The following is a 26,446-nucleotide window of genomic DNA, read 5'->3' on the forward strand; positions in this document are numbered from 1 at the left end:
ATAAACCATTTTTCTTTTTTTTTAATTCATACTTTAAAATATCCTTCTTTATCACAGTATTTTCGCAGGTGTAAAACTTGTCAGTCAAGGCAAGGATATCTTTTTTTCTTCTACTAAAAATAGGTTTTTTTCATACAATATAATCTGATTATATTCCCCTTCCCCTACTCCTCCCAAAGGTTTTTTTTTTTTTTTTTATCGTGTCAAGCCAGGAGAGGAAGAGAGGAAGAGAGGAAGAGAGAGAGAGAGAGAGAGAGAGAGAGAGAGAGAGAGAGAGAGAGAGAGAGAGAGGAAGAGTGGAAGAGCGGAAGGAAGAGTGAGATAATTAGAAAGGGTGAAATGTTAAGTTGATGTCACCATGCAGGTGAGGGCAGGTACAGGTTAGAATGAGGCCTCTCATTGGACGAAAAGGAAGGATAGGCAGGAGAAAAGTTTTAGAGAGGAGAGGAGACTGGAGCTGGAGGAGAGGGAGCAGCCGAGGGAACATGGCAGCAGATGTTAAGATTCCTCTCTGCACATCTACAGGTTGTTATGATTATTCTTAAGGGATGGATGTGTATAGGATTTTGGGTATCTAGATGAGCAACCTGTATCTTATCTAGGTGGGCAATTTTATCTTATCAATTGGATCAAAGGTTATTGTGTTGTGTGTTCTTTCATGTGGCGATTTAATTGAGTTCAAGAGACTGTGTGGTGGCTGGACAGACTAGGCCGCCACAGAATTGGGATGTGTATGTCTGGCATGGTGGCAACCTGCCTTGGGAACTAGATGGGTAGAGAGATTGTTGCCGGGCTCAGAGAGTACCCATTGGCCATGTGAGATGGGATGGAGTTTAGCAGGTGAGATGCTTTGCTGACTGAGATGAAAATATCCCACAGATGCCATGTGGCCCTACAGTGCAGACTAATTCGGGTTAAAAGAAACTCCTTTTTTAAATATACCACAACATCTCCCCTCCTATCCAGATCCACACCCTTTCTGTCTCTAGTTAGAAAGCAAACAAGCAACTAAAGAATTATATTAAAATAAAATAAATAAGAAACAAATCAAAACATAGCAAAAAAAAAAAAACAAAACAAGAAAATGGACCAAGAAAAAGAAAGAAAGAAAGAAAGGAAGGAAGAAATAAAGAAAGAAAGGAAGAAAGAAAGAAAGAAAGAAAGAAAGAAAGAAAGAGAGAAAGAAAGAGAGAAAGAAAGAAACCTTCTGAAGGGCTATGTTTCTGGATAGATACTGCCTAAATATAGTTTTATTTTAGACTGTGTTTCTCCATCTATGTTGATTAAAAGCTTCGCTGGGTGTAGCAGGGCTGACATCTGTAGCCTCTTAGAGTTTGTAAAACATCTATCTGGCCAGGACCTTCTGGCTTTTAGAGTCTCCACTGAAAAATCAGGTGTTAGTCCAAAAGGTCTGGTTTTTATATGTTATTGGGTTTTTGTCCTTTGAAGCTTTTAATAGTCTTCCTTTGTTCTAGACATTTGGTATTTAGTTGACTCTAATGTGATGTGGGAAATTTTTCTCTGACTCAATCTATTTGGTGTTCTGTACACTTCTTGTTCTGCAATAGACATGTTCTTCCTTAGGTTGGGGAAGTTTTCGTCTATGATTTTGTTGAAAATATTTTCTGTTCCTTTGACCTGGGTTTCTTCTCCTTCTTCTGTTCCTATTATTCTTAGATTTAGTCTTTTTATAATGTTCCAGATTTCATGAATGCTTTGTGCCAAGATTTTTTTTTAATTTAACATTTTCTTTGACCAAGATACCCATTTCTTTTGTCTTGTCTTCAACGTGTGGTGAGGTTTGCCTGGAGTTTCCTATTCAAGTTCCTTAATTTTTTTCATTTCTATACTATCCTCAGTTTGAGTTTACTTTATTAACTCCACTTGCAACTCTTGGACTGTTTTATTTTGTTTTGATTCATTTTAATCCCACTCTTGGTTTTTTCATAGATTTCTTTAAGGGGTTCATTCATTCCCCCTTTAAGGACCTCTAATGATTCACAAAGGCTGTTTTGGAGTCCTTGTGCTTCAGCTATGTTGAGATACTCAGGACCTGCTCTGTAGGGTTCCTGGGCTCCTGTGGAGACATATTGTCTGGTTGTTACTGATTGTGTTTTAGACTGACATGTAGGCATCTGGGATTTGGCATTTGGGATAACTGTAACTCTAGGTGCTACTTTCTGGTCTTGTCTTTGTTGGGTGGATGTTTTGTTCCTTGGTTTCTGTTGCCCTCTCTGGTTTTTATGGGAGTGTGGTGGCTGTGTGTTGCCTTGTAGGGGGCCTTGTATGTGTTTCTAGGTATTGGGAGCTCACAGTTAGAGACAGAGATGGGTTAGAAAAAAGTGACTGGAGGTATCCATGGTGGGGATTAAAGCAGGTTATCCTGCCAAGATCTGCTTAGTCTTCTGCGAATTGGGGCAGAGAGGGAGGAAAGGCCACAGCTGGTAGTCTGCCCTGGAGCTGGGGATGAGACTGGGGATTAACTTTGGAGGAAGGCAAGGAGAGTGAACATACAAAGATTGCCTGCTTCCTTTGAGTAACTGTGGTTTTCAGCTGTGGAATTTAGAGGCTGCTTCCCAGCTGGAGTCCCAGAACTGTTTTTCCAGTGTCCACAAATATATCTCTACAAAATTATTTCTCATGATTGCAGAATTTTGTATCCAAATTTACCATACATTCTCTATTATTACACATTTAGTTTAATTCTATTTTCTTCACCATCATCACTCAAAAGGAGACCTTGTGAATGCTTACTGAAGCAACCCTCCCCTTCTCTGAGTGTCTGAACAGAAGTGGTAATTTTTCCACTCGTTTACAGAACTTGAACTTCTGGGCTCTCTTAGCAAAGCCAACATCAAAGATCTTGAACACTAGATTTGATAATTCTCTCTCTCTCTCTCTCTCTCTCTCTCTCTCTCTCTCTTTTTCTCTCTCTCTCTCTCATTCGTTCTTTCTTTCCGTGGGGGGGGGGGGTATGGGTGTGTGTCAGAGGACAGCTTAGTCAGTTCTCCCTTTCCATCGTGTAGGTTCTGGGGATTGAACTCAGATTATCAGGTTTATTCAATGGCAAACACCTTTACTCACTGAACCATCTCATGAGCCCAGATCATTCTGTCTCTGTTCTTGTTCCCCAGGTCAGTAGCTCAGGTTGTAAAATCAAATGCAAAGTAACCTCTTTCCCCAGGATCCTCAGAAGTTTCCTGATATCCCAGAAAAGTTTGTGAGTGCCCTAGACGACCTCCCCATAGAAACACCCCAAGGAATCCAGATGTTCCAGGTGCGTAGGGCATTCAGACATGTGGGTGTATTGGCTGCCCTCTATCAGTTGTATAAATCGTGCTTTACTGCAAGCTATGTTAGAACTTATTATTTTGTGTGTGTCCTAATTCCTAGTCAGCCTGAAGAATCCTTGAGGACATTAATGATATCTTCTTTACCGAAGGGTCTTGCGAGCAGATTATATCCTTACCATATACTTGAGAGATATTTACTAGTGTCCATTTGCAGACTTGGTTACCCAGTCACCTATAGTTATCCTTGATTATAAGTAAAACCAAACACAACAGACCGAATCTCCAGGTCTGGTATCAAATATCTTGTCTTGTTTCTTAACAGTGTGTGGATCCCAACCAGCCCGAGCAAGATCCTGTTGGGCACCCAATCATGCACCAGTCAGGCATTAAACATGCCACAGGGGAAGCTAAATTTGTTGATGACATGCCTCGAATTAATCAAGAACTCTGCCTTACCGTTGTCACAAGTACCAGGGCCCATGCAAAGATCACGTAAGGAAATGCACAGTGATTGCATCTGCTACTAACATGTGTTCACCATTTCATCTTCGAGTTGATAGCTTATTATATATTTAGGTCAATTTAGAATAGTCATCGCTTCTGGGTGAGAACTGGTCATTTTTAAAGCATAGTTATAAATGTTAGAACCTATTCTTATTTTTCAGCATGAACTATTACTCCATGATTTAGTTTTACTCATCACAGATTTCTCTGTCTGTGGAATCCTCTTACTGTATCATAAGATTTCCTCTGCAACCTTAAAACCCTGCCTTACATTCCTCCAGGTCAATTGATGTGTCAGAAGCCCTGGCATATCCGGGTGTGGTTGACGTGATCACAGCTGAGGATGTCCCAGGAGATAATAACCACAGTGGAGAGATTTTTTATGCACAGAATGAGGTGTGTGGTTTGTTATTCTAATACTCCGCTCCAATGTCAAAATCATTGTTGGTTATGGCACCAACATCCACAGATTCGTGCCTATATCGTAAATACTGCTAGAGCCCAGGGGCTGCCCCAGCCACCCTTCCATTCCGTTTGACATCTTGAATCACCTTGAGATTATGACAAAAAAACTTTAAATATTCCAAGGAAGGCTTCCAACTGTTGGAAATGTCATGCAAGCAATGTAAAGCCTAAGACATTTAAAGAAAGAATCATAAAGTGACCGTACACTCTGTGTGCTACAGAGACAATGGGGAACATGAGCAGAGAAGACAGCAGGCAAATCATTAAACCAAGTAACTAAGTTCTAGCCCCAGTCAAGCCACTGTTGGAGGTTGGATTTTCATGGCTAGAAAATGGTCTTCCTATGCCAGTTGCAGTGGCACACGCCTTTGATCCCAGCACTCGGGGGGCAAAGATATGTGGATCCCTAAGTTCTAGACCAGCCTGGTGTAAAAAGAAACCTTGTCTTGAAAAACCCTTGCCAAACCCTGGTGCTTTCCTACATCACAAAGGGGGGAGGGGGAGAAAAGAAGAAAGGAAGAAAATGGTCTTCCTTCTGGCCACCAAAATATCAGTGAGTGAAATAAGAATGTGAGAGCATTAATTGCTTTTGGGAGACTCTGTTTTATTTTTTGTCTTTGTTTTGAAACAGGATGTCATGTATCCCAGGCTGGCCTTGAACTCATCATGTAGCCAGTTTATGTGGTGCTGACTATCTAACCCAGGGCTTCGTGCTTGCTAGGCAAGCAACATGCCAACTGAACCACATCCTTAACCCCCGAGTCTGTGTTCTAACTAACAGCACGTGGCTTTTCTGCAGGTCATTTGTGTGGGTCAGATCATCTGCACTGTGGCCGCTGATACCTACATCCATGCAAAAGAAGCAGCTAAACGAGTGAAGATTACTTACGATGACATAGAGCCAGCCATTATCACCATAGAGGTAGATCACTGTCCATCTTCTGGAATGACTGGGGGCCGAGCATACTGTGAACAGAATTCAACCAGAGGGTCATGGAGTAAAATAATTTATGTTTCAGCTATGCTTAAGCCAGTGTTACAAGTAGGTTGAGAGCGCAGTCTCCAGTAATCTATCTGTACCTCAAGTCAGAGTCCTGAGACTCCTGTGTAAATTCCTCTTCCCACCAGCACTTCTGCAGGAACCTGTAAAAAATGAGGCGCCCCATACCACTTCTCCCATGGCCTCCGACCATGGTCTAGCTTAAGAGTCCAGAAAATTAACACCAGAAAGGTGACCTCCTCTCCACAGGCAGTGAGGGGACAGTGTAGGGCACTGTGGGACTCATGAAAGACACAACACTCACCAGCTTCTGGACACTCTGCCTCTTTGCCCATTCTCTGATTACACACAGGCTCTGAAGACAGACACTAGAGTTAGGGATGGGAGTCTGCCTTTTACAGAACACTCTGAAGAGCAATACAGACTTTGGCAAGCTGACTAAATGCCTCACACCTCCGTATTGTTCCTGTATAAAATGGAACCCTTTAGGTACCTGCACCAAATGGTTATTGGGAAATTTAAACGTAGGAACCCAAGGAAATGCTAAGAATAGCACCCACAGTGGGGAATACGTTTAGTAGATGGTAGGTGCCATTTTGGTTTCACTATTATTAATGAAGGTGAGGATATGTTTTATTTTGTTTTATATCATTGGTGTCAGTGCTAAAGCCATAGCAGATGTCAGCACTTTGTGTTGGATAGTGCAGGCATGGAGGGGTAGATGGCTAGAGAGTGGCATGAGTAGGGTGCAGCCTTGAACATCCTCAGATCTGCCCCATTCTTCCTCACAGTTGTCAGTTCATCTTTACCTATTAATTATATTTTAACTGTCCCTTAAGCCAGCTCCTCTTTTCATCCTCACTTTCCAGCCCCACCCTCAATAACTTATTGTCACGTGGCCACATCGTCAAGAGGTTCCTGTCTTCCATTTCAGCCCATCTATTCATGACATTTAACTTTCTAGCCCTCGGGGTTCATCAAATCACTTTTCCTGATCTGCAGTGTCCTCCTAGGCAGTGTCAAAACCCCTTAGTGTAGAACCAAAGCTGTCCACAACCTCCTTCCAACTCATTAACCACCCTCATGGTCCTCTGCTTCTTCATGAAGAGCCCACATCCCAGACAACCTGGCTTCAGTCTCGCTTTGGCCCCTTACTTATTCTATGAAGTACCATTGACTTAAAATGACCCAGGATCCAATTCAAGCCACCAATTCCAGAATATTCCAGGCTTTGCTCCATTTTACTCTCCTTGCCCCAGAGACAACACCTAAGTGGCAGGCCACCTCAGATAGTGAATCAGCAGTCTGGAATTTGGGTTGCATTTATATATACCCTTCAACACGTAGGCAAAAATCCAAATCAATGTATGCTGACTCAGCTCCAATTGTCAGGCTCCAAGTGTCTTAGTGTGTAGCTTTCTGATAGCAGAAGTGTAGAATTCAGATGGGGGCTTCTTAGAATTTAAAAAGCAAAAACAAAACAACAACAAAAACATTTTGCTTTGGTTTGGTTTTCCACTGCAGCAAGCCCTAGAACACAACTCTTTCCTTTCTTCTGAGAAAAAAATTGAACAAGGGAATGTAGACTACGCCTTCAAACATGTGGATCACATCATTGAAGGTATGTACAGCCATAAATGGCCAGAAAAATGAGACAACTTCTGAAACTGCATGCTTGTCTGGCTTGAGAAAACTGAAACTCTATCATAAGATGCTTGTCAAATAGAACTTAAAATGCCCAATAAGTTCCTAACTTGATGATTCTACATATATACAAAGTCCTATAAATACTATATGCTAAAAATATAGAATATTTCCAGTGCCCAGAAATAGTCACACACACACACACACACACACACACACACACACACACACACACACGCATGCACACACGCACAGGCACAGACACGGACACGGATATGGACACATGCACACACCACGTAAATGTAATAAAAACTTAATAAAATGTTTAAAATGTACTATACTAATTAGCATAGGGATTATTTTGAGCTGAAGGCAACTGAGGAAAAATAGACACAGGGAAGCCGTTTCCTCTGCCCAGGCCCGTCCTCTCCTCTCCCTCACAGGAGGAAGGGCAGAACCAGAGACGGTTCCAGACCCTTAGCTTCCCAGGGCTTCCCAGGCTCTGTGTGGCTTCTGCAGGCAAACCTCCCCAACATGAGCCTTCTCTGCTTGTGGCTAATCTCCTTTCTGTCCACAGTTTACCACGCCTGGCACTCAGAACTCTTGTGTATTTATTTACTTCCCCAAGCATCCATTTGCATCTGTTAGGATAGAACTAAGCCTCCAGGCCTGCCTGGCTCTTGAAATGTGTGTTTCCATTCCTGTGAGTGCCCCACTCACCCCAACTGTGTGCACAGGAACAAAACTTGGGGGGGGGCAATAAAATATATGTTTAAATTCATGTTAGATTCAGCATGCGCATTCTAGAAGTGAACTGGGGGAAGAGGGCTTTTTTAACAGGAAAGAGAGAATTTTTAATTGATTTTTTTAGTTAGCATTTAAAATAATGGATTTTGTTATGCTGTTTCACCCCTATGCCTCACTGAACATTGCTTATGTTCCTATTCCCACCTTACCACTATTCTCCCTTCCATCCTTCCCTCCTCTCTGGTTTCCTGCCTCCCCCAAAGTGGTCCCCCTCCTGGTGTGCATGTACATGTGTTTGTATGCGCGTGTGCGTGTGTGTGTGCGCGCGTGTGTGTGTGTGTGTGTGTTCATATGCATGGACATGTGTGTGCATGTGCATAGACATGTGTGTGTGTGTGTGTGTGTGTGTGTTCACTTATTTGTTTTGAGACAGGATATTCCTACACAGCCCAGGCCGTCCTGGAACTCCCTATATAGACCAAGCAGGCCCCAAACTCACAGAGATCTACCTGCCTCTGCCTCCTGAGTGCCGGGATGAAAGGAGTACACCACCATATCTGGCCAGCTCTGCCATTTTAAACTTACATGTTCATTGACAAGTTACTCTATCATTCTCTGCCTCACTGATTGTTAATGTCACCTGACTGAGGCATGGTCATTATGTCACCTCTGCTAGGAATCCAACCAGGCTCCTCTGGAAGAACAGCCAGGACTCTAAACTACTGAGCTATCTCTCCAGGCTCATACTGCAAATCACTGTTTAGAAACAAAATACCCAAAAAGCTCCTTCACATTGAAACTTGTGTCTAAACTTTGTCCTATGTGTATGCTTTGCAGGCGAGATCCACGTGGAAGGCCAGGAACATTTTTACATGGAAACACAAACTATCCTGGCTATCCCACAAACTGAAGACAAAGAAATGGTGTTACATGTGGGAACACAATTTCCAACCCATGTACAGGTAACAGGGGTCTCTAGAAAGGGTATTTTAGAATACCCTATAAGATTGCCATGAAACTGGGCAATGGTAGCACATGCTCTTAATTCCAGCACTCAGGAGGCAGAGGCAGGTGGATCTCTGTGAATTCAAGGCCAGCCTGGTCTACAAAGCTAGTTCCAGGACAGCCAGGGATACACGAAGAAACCCTGTCTCAAGGAAGGGAGAGGGACCTCCACTCTTGTGCCTTAAACTCCCTGTACAAATGACACTGGCTAAACTCTAGCATAATAAAATGGGGCAGATAGATGCCTTTTAAAATGACCAGGAAATCTTGCGACATGCCAAGGTATAAGACAAGGTCCATTTTTCCCTGTCAAACAATAACCGGGTGAAAAATCTCAGAAGAGGATTTGAGTGGACATTCCTACAAAGAAAATAAGTAAATGACTAGTAATATAAAATTGTAGTAAATAATTATTAAAAGTTCTGGTACAGGGTTTCTCCCTCACCTTTGACCATTTGTGTTTCCCAGTGAAAGACACACACATAGCCTTATAGTATGCTTTAAGCAGCACAATAGCTGGGCAGCTGGCTATGCTCCCAGCTCTTAGAATCCATTTACCTATCAATAACACTGAATTATTATTTACTATTTTTCATCTGGGCTGCTCTTAGCTCCAACTGACCAGCCCACAGGGCCACATTTTCTTCCCTCCTACCCCATGGCAGCGCTCTCTCTCTCTCTCTCTCTCTCTCTCTCTCTCTCTCTCTCTCTCTCTCTCTCTCCTGTACATTCTTCCATGGTGGCTTTCTCTCTCTCTTTCCTTTCTGTCCTTCCTCCTCTGACCCAAGCCTGCAAAGACTCACCCTTACCTATCTCTCTTCTGCCCAGCTATTAGCTGCCAGCGTCTTTATGCACCAATCAGAATTAACTTGGGGGGCAGGGTTCCAGGGGCCATGTGCAGACTCCAGGTCTTGGGCATCTGCACTTAGCATTACAATAGACAGGAACAGACAAAACCTCAACATAAGATGTCCATCATTAACAGTCACCAGGGAAACCCAAGTCACCCACCCTTTAGAATAACTGTAATCAAAAAAAAGCATTGATAAAAATGAGGAGAACTTGGAACCTCCATAAACTGCCAATAGATATAAAAGAAAGAGCACATCACCTGTAGCAGTCTGGCAGTTTCTCAGAATGCTAGAAAGAGAGTGACCATGAAACCCAGCAGCCCGTGACTAAGTATGCAGCCAAGAGAAATAAAAATGTGCCTAGGAAGACTTACACACATCTAACTCCTTATATTGCTGATTTAAACATTTTTAACTTCTAAGACCTTAATGCATGCTCATATCTGCATTACTTATAAGAGTCCAAAGTAGAAACAGCCCAATGTCTATTAATGGATGACTAAGAAAAAAGAAAGAAAAACTGGCATATTCTACACAGTAGAATCGTATTATCTATAAAAAGCAAGATATAGTCATGTATGGACAGAGGGCCTCGAAAGCAATATGGTAAGTGAAAGAAGCCATTCCAATGACTCCATAATGTATCGTTCCACTGTGTGACAAATCAGTAGAGACGGATACAGAACCCACTCTGCGGCATAACAAGAAGTTAACAGGAAATAAGAAAAGGCTGCCTGGTGGATCGAGATTGGGGATGCTGAGATTTATAAAGTAGACTGGGGTGGTTGCACAGTTTCATCTGTAGAAGTGTTAGCTGGACTAGAGCATCCCACTATGCATTAGAACAGCAGGCAAGAAGGTAAACCATAGAATCGCACTTACGTGGCTTGGGGCTTTCTCTTGCAGGAATACGTGTCTGCAGCATTGAAGGTCCCAAGGAACAGGATCGCCTGCCAAATGAAAAGGACTGGGGGAGCGTTTGGGGGCAAAGTGACCAAGCCTGCTCTACTAGGAGCTGTCTGTGCTGTGGCTGCCCACAAGTAAGGGGTTGTGTGATCACTGTAATGTCAGTAGCCTGAGTCGCGTGAGTCCTTCCAACCCCTCTCAGCCCACCTCTCATCTCAGTCTACAATTCAGCCAAAGCTGGGTGCATGGAAGGCTGACCAGAACATCAGCCTTACAATAGCTTGTCCTGAAGTAAGCTGTGCACTGCTGTCAGGCAACGTTCTCTACACCTGCAAATGCTGGTGCAGATCTGACTGGGTAATTTGTAACTACCAAAGCTTACTAAGACGACATCCACTCAGGCTAACTCATCACCCTCCTGATGCAGAAGGGGAATCCATGAGCCTCTTATCTCACTTGTAATCTGCAGGTATAGAAAAGGCTGCCCCAAGTGAACATAGCAGCTTTGTAGAAGCTAGAAACCAAAGTCCTAAACGGACGTTTTACAGGAGGGGTCTGCATATGAGGAGACCGACGTCTCCAGAGCAGTAGGCCTCCACCTCTGCGGCTAGGCAATCCTCTCACAGCGATAAGTTCATGTCCCTATCACTGTCTGAAAGTGATATTGGGAACTAAGCCTTTCCACGCTTGTAACTGCAAAATGATCATGGAACTTGTTTATAGAATATGAAAAAGAGCCAGGCAGTTTTAATTCCAGAACTCAAGAGGCAGAGACAGGCAGGTTGATCTCAGAGTTCCAGGCCAGCCTGGGTGATGTAATAAGATCCTGTCTCAAGAAAGAAAAAAGAAGGAAGAAAGGAAAGAAGGAAGGAAAGGAGGGAGGAAGGAAGGGAGGGAGGGAGGAGGGAAGGGAGGGAAGGAAGAGGGAGGAAGGAAGGGAGGGAGAAGGAAGGAAGAAAGGGAGGGAGGAGGAAGGAAGGAAGAAAGGGAGGGAGGAGGGAGGAAGGGAAGGAGAAGGGAGGAAGGAAAATGGAAATAACTTATAACCAAATATTATATCATCATAATGCAAATATTCAGTTGACTAAACCAGAGTAACTATTTTAATTCCAATGCTACACTACTTCCAAATGTCATCTAAGGCCATGTTGCTACTCGTGTAAAATCACCAAGCTAATTACTTCAAGATCCCTCCCCATCTATGCTTCTACTTTATGGAGATTACAATTTTTTAACTGAGTCATTTCCCACAGGACTGGCCGCCCAATCCGATTCATCCTAGATCGAAGTAATGACATGCTGATAACAGCTGGCCGCCACCCACTCCTGGGAAAATACAAAGTGAGTGGAGTCCTCTGTCAATCCATCAGCAGCAAAGACCATTGGCCCCACACTCCTTAAGAGGGATGGAAGAGCGCTGTTTAAACCTAAGCAGACCTGCCTGGACAGTGTCAGAATAACGCTTCTCTGACGATCGCCATCGCCAAGCATGAGTCTGGCCTAGGCACTGGCTGTCAGTATGCTCAGATGTGTCCGTGCACAGCACAGTGTGGCTGCAGGAAAAGGCGGCTGACTGAGAAAGCCATCTCCCTTTTATCACTTTGCAGATCGGCTTCATGAATAATGGGAAGATCAAGGCTGCTGACGTTGAATATTACACCAATGGAGGATGCACTCCCGATGAATCTGAGATGGTGATGCACCCTCTCCAGAGAGCCCATGGCCCTCACTTTATCTACCAAGTACAGCATCGAATAGATGATCAGAGTTATTTTTGTTTTAATTCAGGTGATAGAATTTATCGTGCTGAAGTCTGAAAATGCATATCATATTCCAAATTTCCGGTGCCGGGGCAGGGCTTGCAAAACCAACTTGCCGTCTAACACAGCTTTCCGAGGATTTGGCTTCCCTCAGGCTACAGTGGTAGTGGAAGCGTACATAGCGGCGGTGGCATCTAAATGTAACTTACTCCCTGAAGAGGTGAGGAGTTAGAACCTGCTAGTAAGACATGGCGATGTTGGTTGGCATGTGTCTTAAACTCCTACAATCTCTATATACAGTTTCAAGAAAATAAAATTCATTGTCCATTACCAGTCAACATTTTCTATTGTAGTATGTGAACCATTAAACCCAGTTAGCATCCATCTGAGATACTATTTCTTAGGATTCTGTGGGTTCCTTGTGGGCTTCTCCTGGTCTTAGGCCAGCTCATTGGAAGCTCTATGATTCAAGATGGCTTTATGGGCATGTATTCTCATTATTGACATTTCTGATGAGTGTTTGGCTGGCTTATCTGACTATGCCTCAGCTGAAAAGTCTGGTCTATAGCTGTTTATCCTTCAGTAAGCTGCCCAGATTCACTCTCACAGGGGAAGGGTGTCACAGGATTCCAGAGAGAAGCCAGGAGGTGACTTGCTCTAATTCGCAAATACTTTTCAAGCCTCTGTCTGTGTCACTATGTATGGTCCCATCATAAAAGGCAAGTGACAAGGTCAATCCAGAGTCAATGTGAAACTACACCAGGACAGAAATGGGGCGGGATGATCACAGCAGCCTTTTGTGCAAACATCTTGTCACAACCTAAGACTTTGAGGAGAGCTAGAGGCATAACTTGGTGGACAAGCATTTGCTTGGTGTGTGCAATACTCTCAAGGGTAAAGTGAGGACAATTGGGAGTAATTAAGAATTTGAATCAGGAGAACTTTGCCTTGCCAACAAATTGGTAACAGGACTAGGAAGCGTTCTACTGTTTTTCAGGGTTATTGTGAAGCTCACTGAAATCTGAATCCAAAGCCTGGGGCATATGAAGTAGCCATTAGTAGTTTCTATTGGTTTCTGTCGTTGTCATTTTACACACACACACACTCACACACACACACACACACACATATATATGTATATACATGTATATATATGCATGTTTCTATACTAGAAGTGTTTCTAGACAAACTTTCTCCATATCAGACATATGACAAAAAATGCATGCATGTTCTCACCTTTCAGATTAGAGAAATAAACATGTACAAGCAAATCAGCAAGACAGCCTATAAGCAGACCTTTAACCCTGAACCTTTGCGAAGATGCTGGAAGGAATGTCTACAGAAGTCATCCTTCTTTGCTAGGAAGCAGGCTGCAGAAGAATTCAACAAAAACAATTATTGGAAGAAGAAGGGGCTTGCGGTCGTCCCCATGAAGTTTAGCGTTGCAGTCCCCATGGCCTTCTACAATCAGGTGAGATGGAAGGGCTCTCCCAAAAAAGGTTCATGTACAAGGAAGGGAATCTGGGCAACCATAGTGGCCCCTTTGGAGACAGAGAAATGAAGGGCGGTTCCCTTAGCAGGAAAGAGCACAGACTCAGACAAGGGCTGAAACCATGGCTATCAGGACAGACCTCCGAGATATAGTATTTAGGGTCTTGGGGAGCATCAGCAGTAAGGTCCTTCTCAGAGGGACCCATTTGAGTAACTACACCCTAATATGAGTACTAGAATGTCATGTTGTAGAAAATATTTAATCTTCATTGGGGTTTTCCACCCTGCCTTTGGTCATTCAATTCCCAGATAAAAGAAACAAAACCATACATCATATACTCTTGTGGGTTCCAGTATTTTATATATATATATATAGATAGATATAGATATAGATATATACACACACACACACATATATATATATTATATATGTATCCTTTAAAGCACTAGAACTGGACAGACAATTAAATCTTCTTCCTCATCAATAACACCAAGTTATCATGTTCTGTGTTATCAGTTTATCATGTTCCAACTGGGCAGCCCTCATGGCCCCGTTTTCATGATTCACCTACCCCATGGTATCGTCTCCTCTCTCTACCTTCTCTATCTCCTCATGGTCCCTACCTCAGACCCTGCCTAGGAGCCAAAACCCCACTTCTCTCTTTTCTGCCCAACTACAGGCTGTAAGCATTTTTATTCACCAATCAGGGATAACTTGTGGGGCAAGATTACCTTGCATCACTTGGGGTCCTCAGAATCTCCCTGCCCCTGGGAGCAACCAGGGACAGCTTTTAGCATTACAATACAGAGTAACAGGCCAGACCTCAACAGTGCCAGGCCAAGTTTCAAGAGCAAACTGCTATAAACCAAAAGATCCCTTTCTTGGCCCCTCTCTCATTTCACCATAACTGCTTCTTCAGGGAGTTCAAGCTCTGGCATTATCTTTTCCTTTCCACCCCTGTGATGCGAAGCATCTGGATGGGGCCCACTGTTTCCCATCTCTAGGCTTCTAGTCACTAGCATACAAACTGATGAAGGTAGACTAAATTAATCCCAAATCTCATCATCAACATGTGGGAGCATGTGGGAGCATCATGTGGGAGCTCATTAAAGCTGGGCATTCAGGCTCCACCACCAGCCTGTGGCTGAGCAGGACTCTCCACTGAGGGCACACCCTCCTCCCCCACCACCATTCTCAAAGACAGCCTTTGGAAACCAAAAACATCTCCAGGTCCTTGCAAGTCCTCCAGTACCCAGGGGAAGGTGTGCCTGGGAATTTACTCGTGTGAGTTCCAGTCATGATAAGTCCATTCCCACACCCGGAGAGCAAAGAAAACTGAAGCGCTGTCCAGTTTGAGCCCTTGAGGAGACAGATGCTGGGGACGGAGGGAGGAGAAATGCACACATTCACTCACACGTCAAGCTTGATGGTTTCAGGTCCAAGATGTCTTGCGAGGGGTTGTCTAGGGCTTTCTTGTCCGCAATGAGAAAAGAGAGATTGGTTAAATCAAAGGAACAGGTCTGACAGCCTCAGGGGAACTCCCAGGGAAGCATTTGGCTCCCTCAGTTTCCAAAGTTGGCATGAGGATTGTTTCCCTCAGGCAGCTGCCCTGGTCCACATCTTCCTGGATGGTTCTGTCCTGCTGACCCATGGTGGCTGTGAGCTGGGACAAGGCCTACACACCAAGATGATTCAGGTGAGACAAGAGCTCCCGCTCTCCACTGTGAGTGTGTTTGGATCGCATGGGCACCAGGCCAGTCATTCCCATGTTGAGTCAGAGAGATCCCACATGCCAAGCACACGAGCCAAGTGTAAGACTCATCCTGATGTCAGGAATACAAAAAAAAAAAAAAAAAACAAACAAAAAAAAAAAAAAAAAAACACAAGGTGATGAAGGAAGGGGTCAGAACTGAGGAAACACGATGTCATTCCTCCTTCACCAAGAGAATTGAGCCCTTGCTTGTTGGGGTTTGGGCTTTTTGTTTTGTTCTAGGGTTTTGTTTGTTTGGGATTCCTGTTACTACACATAAAAAAACACTCTTAAAATGCATGGTAATGACTCAGAGTAAGAATGTGTTTATTCAGATCCTGGAGTAGAAACGAATGTTTCACATGACAGAACTCAGGCTCTCAAGGGTTCACACTTGGTGAGGCTGAAACCCACAGCCACCACAGGCACAGCTGTCAACCTGCTTAGAGGCTTGGGCAAACCCCTCTGTTCTGAAGTGAATGGTGTGCAAAGAAAAAAATGTCTACACTCTGCTTAAGGAATCCATTCACATGGCTGGCCACTGTTATGTCGACTAATTCAAAGTGGTTCTCTACTGCTCTACAAGATCATTGCAATAGAATTTTCTTTCTTTTTGTTAATATGAAATATCGATTGCCGAGTATGCCATTTGAATTAAAAGTGTAAATGGGAGGGGGACAGATGAGAGCATAGTATAAAGATGTGTACAAAGACACATGACAAACCCCACTATATATATATATGTATATATATATGTATATATATGTATATATATACATGTTAACATAAAACACTCATTTTCTTGCATTTACTTATCCACTGAGTCATCTTGCCAGTCCTAAAACATGGTTTATTTGTTTTTAATGCATATGAAAAATGCTCATATGAAAAGTTTCTTAATGAGAAACAGAGAAAAGACCAATACTTTTAAAATAAATTACATTTGTTCAGGTTCTCAGAACTAGTAAATCGCACAAACTTTTTGGGCCCTCTCTGACCACTACCCTAAGCCTGTAAATCGTCCTTGTAGAAAACACTCCGCTGAAGAGTGTGAGTGACCCAGAGGCCCCAGAGCACCAAGCTGACCTCCTTGTGTACTCTAAAACTGTTTGCAGAGTGGCCACGCCACTGCCTGGCTTCTACAAAACTGGTAGAAAAGAAGGCACAAAAAAGGCTGTTTACGTAGCCATCTGTGTACAAAAAGAAGTGTGTCCTTGACATGCCGTTTAAAACCAAACTGGGTGCCTGTCCCATAGTGGGACAATCAGGCTTCATGCTCAGTTCTAGAAGGTGAGGTTTTTTTCACTTGGAACAGGGCTTAGTCGATGAAGTAAACACTGTTTTTCTGCATCTGGCAGGTAGCCAGTCGAGAACTCAACATCCCCAAGTCGTACGTGCACCTTGTTGAGACGAGCACCGTCACAGTGCCCAACGCCGTCTTTACCGCCGGCTCCATGGGAGCAGACATCAATGGGAAGGCCGTGCAGGTGATTTGTCTTTCATTTCTCAGTCCCAGCCACCATGGTGAGGAGTTCTTGTTATACTTGTTCCTTTATGGAGTTTAAGACACCGGTGAGGGGTTGGGGATTTAGCTCCGTGGTAGAGCGCTTGCCTAGCAAGCGCAAAGCCCTGGGTTCAGTCCTCAGCTCCAGCTTGGGGGGTGGGGGGGCACAGGTGAGAAGAGGCATAGCTATGGTGCACTCAGCAAATTCAGGAAGAACCATTTGTGCTTCCTCAGCATGGGCTGCGATCTTAACCCAGTTGCAGCAACCTCCCTTTCTTCGTCTTGGGTCAGAAAGTCTCTCCCTCTCACCCAGCACAGCAGAGCAATGCGGGGAAGTGCCATCTTGGCTTCATAAAGAGTTTGGGCCAAACAACTAACTGTTCCAGGGACCCATTTCCTTTTCTGGAAAACTGAGGATACAAATGTCACCCCCATCAAAGAACTATTAGTGAACTACAACCACCACCTCCTTCCTTTCTACTCCCAAACTCTAGAAAGCACCCATGGGCTATTAGTCTCCCATAAAGGCCAGCTCTACAAATTGACCATGCCTGGATAAGAAGGGAAGCTTCCAGACTGTGAGGTGTCTCCATGAATCATAGGAAGTTTCCCAGAATGCTCCTCCAGGCATGGGTTCTGGAAAGTGCTGGATTCAAAGTGCAAAGGTTCTCCAGTCACTGTGTTTGGGAAAAGTTTCCTGCCTGTGACGCATGCCTACATATCAAAGGCTCTGACAAGTCCTACAGTCAATATGCCTATTGAACATTGTCTCGGGGTGCTTGCTAAGCTTGTTTAACCATAAGAACACTCTAATTAATATCATCCTTCTTAGCAGCCACGGAACCAATGCCCAAGGAAATGCCCCGGGAAATTCCAGTTTTGCTAAGATATGTAGGTGGCTGCATTCATTTTGCACATTTCATTCAGGCATAAATGTGTCATCTTCGACACAAAATTAAGTTCTCCCTCTGGAGCCCAAAACTACAGAAAAAGTGCAGCAGGATCCTTTTCACACACAATATGACCCAGATGGGTTGGACAAAAATACACCTAGCAGGTGTGGAGAGTCCTCCGAGCAGGAAGAAAAACATGGAGGAGAGGAGGAGGAGGGGGAGGAGGGGGAGGGGGAGGAGGAAGAGGAAGGAAAAGAAAAGGAAGAGGAAGTGGTAGTGGAGAAGGAAGAGAGAAGAGAAGAAAGGAGAGGAGGGAGGAGGAGAAAGAAGTAGAAAAGGAGGAAGAAAAGGAAAACAGGTGTTGATAAAAAGTTAAACACAGCAAAGTGAAGGCAGGCAGAGGAATCGTTGCACTGTGGCTGTCTTCCTGGTTTTATCTTCTGCTGAGGTGGTTAACAATAAAGGATTGGGAAAGACTTTAGCCGCAGTTGGCATCCTTGGCGTGAACTGCATCCCAGGAGTCTGAGAAGGCCCAAGGTTAGCCTGACCCAGAATGCCTTGAAGGTTGTGGGAGTGCCGTGCCTGCCCCAAGCACAACCCTCCATGACCTCAGACCTCACACCTGCAGCCTTGTTTGTGCGGTGCTGGGGGTCGTCGAACTCAGGGCTTCAGTATGCTAAGCAGATATTCTACCAACTAAGCCGCAGTCCATTCAACCATATTTTACGATTAAAATGAGTGTATCTCGAGTCATCAAAATGACCACTTTGTGATGCAATGTTATCATGAGATTTCTCTGCCCACATTTAGGGCCAAAATATACTTTGAGTTAAGACAATTAAAAGAAGTGTGGGAGCCAGACGTGTCAAGATATGTGTTTAACCCCAGTACTCAGAATACAGGGCAGGCAGATCTTTGAGTTCAAGACCAGCCTGGCCTACAGAGCAAAGACCAGGACTGCCAAGGCTACACAGAGAAACCCTGTCTTGGTTTTTTTTTTGTTTGTTTTGTTTTTTATAAAGAAGTCTGTATGACGGATCTGGAGAGACAGCTCAGTAGTTAAGAGCCCTGAGTGACAGGTTTGATTCCCAACGACCACAGGAAATCTCACAACCGTCTGTAACTCCAGTCCCAGGAATCCAGTGCTCTCTTCTGACCACCAGGTCTGCACCTGATTCACGAATGCACTCCCACAGAAAAGTAAAGTGCGATACTTTTAAAAACATGTACAAGCCAGTAACAGTGGCTTACCTCTACAATCCCAGCACCCCAGAGGCTGAGACCAAAGTATTGTGATTCTTCAAAGCCAGTCTGGTCTGCACAGTGAGGCCGTGTCTCAAAAATAAAGGAAAAAATAAAACCTTCAGCTACTCCAGCCAAGCAAGATGCCCAAGGAAAGAAGGCCAAGGGGGAGAAGGTGGCTCCCTTCCCCCTGCCCCACCCCCACCGTCGTCAAGAAGTGGGAGGCCAAAAAGGTGATCAATCCTTTATTTGACAAAAGAACTTTGACATTGGGCAGGACATCCAGCCCAAAAGAGATCTCATGTGCTTCTTTAATGGCCCCACTACATCAAGCTGCAGCGTTAGCGGCTCAAGGTACCTCCTGTCATTAACCAGTTCACTCAGGCCCTGGGCAGACAAACAGCTACTCAGCTGCATAAACTTGCCCACAAGTACAGGCCAGAGACAAAGCAGGAGAAGAAGCAAAGCCTGCTGGCCCGTGCTGAGAAGAAAGCTGCTGGCAAAGGGGCCGTCACAACTGAGAGACCACCTGTCCTCCGAGCAGGGGTCAATACAGTCACCACTTTGGTGGAGAACAAGAAGGCTCAGCTGGTCGTGACTGCCCATGATGTAGACCCCATTGAGCTGGTGGTTTTCCTGCCTGCCCTGTGTCGAAAGATGGGGGTGCCCTACTGCATCATCAAGGGAAAGGCCAGGCTGGGGCGCCTGGTCCACAGGAAGACCTGCACCACTGTTGCCTTCACACAGGTGAACTCGGAAGACAAGGGTGCTCTGGCTAAGCTGGTGGAAGCTATTAGGACCAATTATAATGACAGATACAACGAGATTCGCCGCCACTGGGGAGGCAACGTCCTGGGTCCTAAGCATTGCCAAGCTGGAAAAGGCAAAGGCTAAAGAACTCGCCACTAAGCTGGGTTAAATGTACACTAAGTTTTCTGTATATAAATATAATTGCAAAATTAAAAAAAAACACTTCCAACTAAAGTAAAGAGCCAACATTAAAATACTTTTTAAGCTAGGTATGATAACATGTCCCTGTAATCCCAGCACTGGAGAAGCAAAGGCAGACAAATCTGTCTGAGTTCTAGGCCAACCGGGTCTAGAACAGTAAGTTCAGGTCCACCAAGACATATTGTCTCCAAAAAAAAAAAAAAGATACTGTTAATTGTTATTCAACTTTACATTTTTTCTTTTTTAAATATTTATTTTTATTTCCCGCACACTGGTGTTTTGCCTGTGTGCTGAGAATTGAATCTGGGTCCATGGAAGGGCAGCCAGAGCTCCTGACCTGTGTGTCATCTCTCCATACTCCCCTGCTGCCTTTTTTCTTCTTTTTAACAACGACATTTTCTTCTCTGATCTTGGCATTAGAAAATCTTTATTGTAAAGCAAATCTCAACTTAGAAACCACAGAAATAAAAAAAGATAGATAAATTTGACTTCATAAAAACATAAACTTGGGGTCTGGAGACACTGCTCACTGGACAAGAACGCTTGCTGCTCGCCAGAGGACTAGAATTTGGTAGGTACAGTGGGAAACTCAAACCGCCCGTGGCTCCAGCCCCGGCGTGGCTCCAGCTCCAGCATAGCCAGGGCTCCCCTGGCCTTGGGAGGCACACACACACATGTGTACATACACACAGACTCCCATTCACATATGTACAAACAAAGTAAATCTTTTAAGAAAAACACAAACTATCCAATAAGATCATAAATAAAAATTACAACACATTAAAGAAAATATTCACAACATATATGAGACAAGAAAAATTAAAATAAGCCAGCCATGGTAGACCCAGTCCTCAGGGGCTGAGACAGGAGGATTGCCATGAGTCTAAAGCCAGCAGGGTTATAGAATGAGGTCTTGGTAAGAAAGAGAAAGGGGGGGGAGGAAAAAAGGGAGGGAGAGGGAGAGAGAGAGAAGAGAACAGTATTTCAATTAAGTTACTGCTGTTATTTTAAACTTGATTAGTGTATAGACTGGTGTGCACGACATCATTTCCCTTGTGTAAATGGACACGGAGAATTACAATAATTCCGAGGAGCCTTCTACTTAGTGCACATCTAAACAACACTGCTGACCAATGTGCTGCAGGACATTTTCTTCTGAAGAAAGCCCACACCTTAACCAAACTTAAGACACCCTACAAGAGACAAAAACAAGTCTGTAAAACAGCCGCCATTAAAATCCTCTTGAATCATTAACGTTTTGCTGTCTTTTGTGCTTTTAGTTCTGATGTCAATCCAAACATTTGCTTTTCAGAATGCCTGCCAGACTCTTCTGGACCGTCTTCAACCTATCATCAAGAAAAACCCTAAAGGAAAATGGGAGGAATGGGTGAGTTTTCTCTTTACTATCCCAGTCAGGACAAAGCAATACCACACATACACACACTCACAATACAAGCATGCACACACACACATGCATGCACACATACAGACACACACACTCACACACACAGACATCCACACGCAGACACACAAAAATACACACACACACACTCACACATGCAAACACACACACACACTTGTGACACAAACATGCACACTCAGGCATGCACACATGCACCCATTCATGCACACAGGTAAAAGTCCTAAATGCATGCACTGGTGGACAGCACCCATCCAAGAGCTTAGTGTTTTCTTCTACTTTCTCAAACTGCGATCCAGCATCACTTCTGAGCCAGGTCTTCCACCGAGCATACGAGTAGTACACATTCTAAAGTACAACCAGCTGGGGCTGCTCCCCTGGGCTGCACGACTGGCTATCAGGCAAGTCCTGCCCTTATAATTTGAAAGAACAACACTGTGACGAATCACAAAGTAGCCATGTGGTGTGACCCAGTGCAGTGAGAGGCCCAGAGTGCAGCCAGCACTACACTGAGCCCCTCCACCACAAAGCGTGCTCTGTGCCGTGCACTCAGACCCAGGTCTCTCAAGGAGTAAAGGTGAACATGGACCTTGGAACAAGCAAGAAGAAAGCCCAGCACGGAAGGTACTTTTATCACTTCCCATAAACTTCTATTTCTTTGAAACAAATCATCTTTTTCAGGTTAAAAAGGCCTTTGAAGAATCGATCAGTCTCTCGGCCACTGGATATTTCAAGTAAATGGTTTTTTTCTTTTGGGTTGTATTGTACATGGGCAGTAGTCATGTTTAACTGGTGTTGACGTATGGCCAAAAGATCCTTTGAGTAGGAAAGGAAGAGAGGGGGAATGAGGGAAACAGTGCAGAAGCTCCTCTGTCAGTAGCCATTGTCCACCAAAAGTTCCACAGTTACAGAGCCCCACCCTGCAAACATCCGGCCCAGCCCTGCACCTGCACAGTGGAGGGTTAGGATCAGACACCAGGTCTGTATCCCCTCCCAAGTCTGCTGAGGTTTGCCTGAGGCCCCGACCTTACAGTCCCTCAAGGGAGAAGGGGAGCAGGCCCCCAGCGACAGGGTAGGACACTGCCTGCAGCCCATCTGTCCTGTCATCTCAGGACCCTTTCAGCCATGTCATGACCACTGAAGGAGAGGTGACATTCTTTCCACACTTCCTTCTCTTCTCAGAGGCTACCAGACAAACATGGACTGGGAGAAGGAGGAAGGTGACCCTTACCCGTACTATGTCTATGGCGCAGCCTGCTCTGAGGTTGAAGTGGACTGTCTGACCGGGGCTCACAAGGTAGAACGATGCTTGCAGGCCTCAGCCGCACAGGGGCAAACGAACACTGATGTGTTGTCTGCACATAGCAACCAATTTGACCTGCCAGCAAAAGACCTGGGACAGATAAATAATCTTTGGTTTTGGTTTTGGTTTGTTTTTTAAATACATACATACATGCATGCATACATACATACATACATACATACATACATACATACATACATACATAAAACAAAGCTTTTGTCCATTTTACATTTCTCCCCCTGTGCAGCTCCTGAGGACTGACATCTTCATGGATGCTGCCTTCAGCATTAACCCCGCCCTGGATATCGGGCAGGTATGTGTGTTCAGGCCATACCCAAAGGGACATCTGTCAACCCCATTTATAGAAAGACTGTGAGTCTGAGGTCAGCCTTGGCTACATAGCAAAACTGTATCTGAAAAGATGGGAGGGGGAAGAGGAAGAAGAAAGGGAAGGAAGAATGGGAAGAGGGAGGAAGGGAGAGGGGAGGGAGGAGGAGGGAGGAGGAGGGAGGGAAGAAAGAAGGGATGAGTGAAGGAACGAATGGTGGATTGAGGGAAGGGGCTTCAGAAAGGTGGCCGCTGGTCATGTGGAACTTGGAAGGTGAGTAAGAGTTTCCAGGCAGAGTGGGAATAATCAGAGGAAAATGCCCTACAGACTTGAAGATGAGAAGGAACGTGCTAGATTTGGAACAGTAACAAGGCAAGTGTCAGACAAGAGAGGTCCCAAGTGCAGCAGGCAAGATGACAGCAGCAGAACGCTCGGGAGACCCTGCCACAGAGTGTCTGCGAGTGACTTACGGAGCCTCAGAGCGTGGCTCTCATTCCACTGGAATACCTATTCAGCCAATATGATAGACTTCTCACCCACCAAACTGTGCCCACAGGTTGAGGGAGCCTTTATCCAAGGCATGGGATTCTATACCATAGAGGAGCTGAAATACTCCCCAAAAGGGGTGCTCTATTCTCGGGGTCCGGATGACTACAAAATCCCCACTGTTACCGAGATACCAGAGGAGTTCTACGTCACTATGGTGCGCTCTCGAAACCCCATAGCCATTTATTCATCCAAGGTGAGAATCTGCGACCTCTCTATCTGTTGGTAGGGAGCAAAATACCATGCCCGAGTAGCTGAAGCAGGGATTTTTCTCTCATGTGGCTCTGCTCTCTAAGAGTCCCTGAATGACAGACACACTTGCAGGCTTGGTTTCCTGAGTCCTACTTTCCTTGGCTTACTGATGGTCACCTGTACTCACTCTGTTCTTGTCACACCAGACAAGGCCCTAACTGAAACACCTCATTTTAGCCTAATCACCTCTTAAAAGACTTCATCTCCAAATGCGGCCTCATCCCTAGGTACTGACAGGTTGGCCCTTCAACGTATGCTTATAGAGAGACAGAAGTCAGCACATAACAGCCGCCTCTGCCAAAAGATCATGAAGCATGAATTTGCTTTCTCCTTTCAATTGTAAATCCCCAGAGGCAGAGCCGTGCTACCCACAAACTCCAGAAACCCAAATAGAGTCTTCACTCCAGACCTTGAAACAAAGCGAAATCCAGCGAGGCGTGCAGAGGAGTCTCTGGGTGTCTTGTTCCACTAGGCTGGGGTCACTATGACCTTGCAAAGTGTAGAAGCTCAGAGTTCTCCTTCTCTAGTCTTTAACCCTCCCCTAGACTTGCCCCCTCCTGCAGGCTCTCCCAGGCTGGGCTTTCAGCAAGCACCACACCAGCGCTTTGCTCTACATAGTCACTGACTCTTGAGGTGTTGGCTCCATGCTTTCCGGAGCACACAGCCTTTAAGGAGCCAGCATCTCCAACTCCAGGACGTTTGAGTCCCTCTTCTTACCTCCACAGACATCCTCATATATATGGCTTACCTGCATGCACGTGTGTGTGTGTGTGCGCGCGCACACACACACACACACACACACACACACACACACACACAAATCAAATTATTTAAAAAAAAAACTAACTGGTGAATCTTGAGGCACGTCATCTCCTCATGCTCTTCGATCAAACACACCCAACACGTGCTAAGGGGCCCACATGAGGACAGGAAACTGCTTCACTATCTACTGTTGTCATTCCGTTTGGGTTTTAAGTTAAAGGCAAATAAACCAGGGGCCTAGGTAGCTCAGAGGTAGAGCACCTGCCCAGCACACATGAAACTTCCAGTTCTGGCTGAAACACTACAAAAGAAAAATTTAATTAAAAGACAGGGACTGAAGGCACTGTGGACATGGTCTTCAGAACATGGCCTAGGCAGGAAAATGATGCTTTTAGATGCCTGCTGTCCTAGAGTATTTTCACCAGGTATTCTGATAAGAATCCCACTCACAAATTCCTATGAGGAGAATGAAATTCCAGCTACTTGGATAGACTCCTTCTAGGAGTGATAAAGCCAGAGAAGGTGTGTGTGCATTCACGTGTGCATGTGCATGTGTGTATGTGTGCATGTGTGCACGCCTTTGTGTATGAGATTAATCCTGAAGAACTTTGCTTTCCTAACGACCTTTTATGCTTTTCTCAGGGATTGGGTGAGGCTGGGATGTTCCTGGGGTCCTCCGTTCTGTTTGCCATATATGATGCAGTGACCACTGCCCGCAAGGAGAGAGGGCTGAGTGACATCTTCCCCTTGAATAGCCCAGCAACACCTGAAGTGATTCGCATGGCTTGTAAGGATCAGTTTACTGACATGGTAAGGGAAGTCCCCACTGCCATCACCCCATACATGGACTTTAATGTTCTTGATTCGGATATTATAACCATGACATTATTGCAGGTTGTGTCCATCTTTTTCTGTGAAAAGTCTCCTTTCGCCTCCACTCACCGCTTCCTACACACCTCCACACGTTTTCAAGTGTCGGCTTAATTGTTTCAGACTCTAGAGAAGTAGCCCACTAATAGCAAAAGGACATGGTAGATTGCCTGCTTAAATATTTTATCAAAATGCAATTGATGTGGACTTTTGATTGCCTTGTTTACAAGATCTCTGGCCTGCTCAATTATGCAGAACGTATCTGTTATGCAAACTAATAGAAGTAATTGAAATGAAACTGCCGGGTCTCTGGGCACACCTCTCCATGCCTTGCTAACACGCTGTATAGGAACTGTTCTATTTGCCAGCTGCAAAAATTACACCCAGAGCTGTCCCAGAAACCATCTCTCCATGGCACTCCTCCTGCAGCACACATGAATCATGGGTTTAAATCCCAATTGAGCCCTCGAGGCTACGGTGATGCTCAGTGGCTCTAGGTCATCCCAAACGTAAGAAGTCTGTCAGGGCAAAGGCTGGGGTGCAGCTCAGTGTCAGAGCATGTGCTTAGCATTCAAGAGGCCCTGCATCATTCACTTCATCCCGACACCAAACCAAGACAGAAAAGACAGGATCCAAGCATGATGACGTACATCTGTAATCCCAGCACTTTGGAAGCTGAGACAGGAAGGTCACGAATTCAAGGGCAGCCTAAGCTGTACAGAAATACCCTATCTCAAAAGAAAAGAAGCACATCTGTATATGTGTACTGATAATATAAGATAAGTTAAGATAAGATAAGATAAGATAAGATAGGAGGTGTAAGATAAGAGTGTGACTAAATGATTGAAATAGATACATAAATTATATAACTAACAAAAAGAAAAATTAATATCAACTTGTTCTGTTTTTAAATGCCTTCAGATTATAACAGGTAGGTGTGTGTGTGTGTGTGTGTGTG

At 44.6% G+C, this 26,446-nt stretch overlaps 1 protein-coding gene across 1 annotated transcript in view; it reads left to right on the top strand.

Annotated features, from left to right (window-relative positions):
• Positions 1-26,446, top strand: part of Aox4 (aldehyde oxidase 4) — a 56,870-nt gene that overhangs the window by 29,540 nt on the left and 884 nt on the right. Inside the window, 19 exon segments of the mRNA NM_001008523.2 lie at positions 3,185-3,277; positions 3,616-3,785; positions 4,079-4,193; positions 5,062-5,184; positions 6,787-6,883; positions 8,491-8,615; positions 10,416-10,549; positions 11,669-11,756; positions 12,023-12,109; positions 12,204-12,395; positions 13,419-13,646; positions 15,268-15,363; positions 16,776-16,904; positions 21,320-21,394; positions 22,109-22,161; positions 22,610-22,724; positions 22,978-23,043; positions 23,615-23,800; positions 25,261-25,428. Coding sequence (NP_001008523.2) covers positions 3,185-3,277; positions 3,616-3,785; positions 4,079-4,193; positions 5,062-5,184; positions 6,787-6,883; positions 8,491-8,615; positions 10,416-10,549; positions 11,669-11,756; positions 12,023-12,109; positions 12,204-12,395; positions 13,419-13,646; positions 15,268-15,363; positions 16,776-16,904; positions 21,320-21,394; positions 22,109-22,161; positions 22,610-22,724; positions 22,978-23,043; positions 23,615-23,800; positions 25,261-25,428 — 2,340 coding nt within the window.

The sequence above is a fragment of the Rattus norvegicus genome, chromosome 9 (assembly GCF_021556685.1).
Source record: "Rattus norvegicus strain SHRSP/BbbUtx chromosome 9, alternate assembly SHRSP_T2T, whole genome shotgun sequence".
Taxonomy (NCBI): domain Eukaryota; kingdom Metazoa; phylum Chordata; class Mammalia; order Rodentia; family Muridae; genus Rattus; species Rattus norvegicus.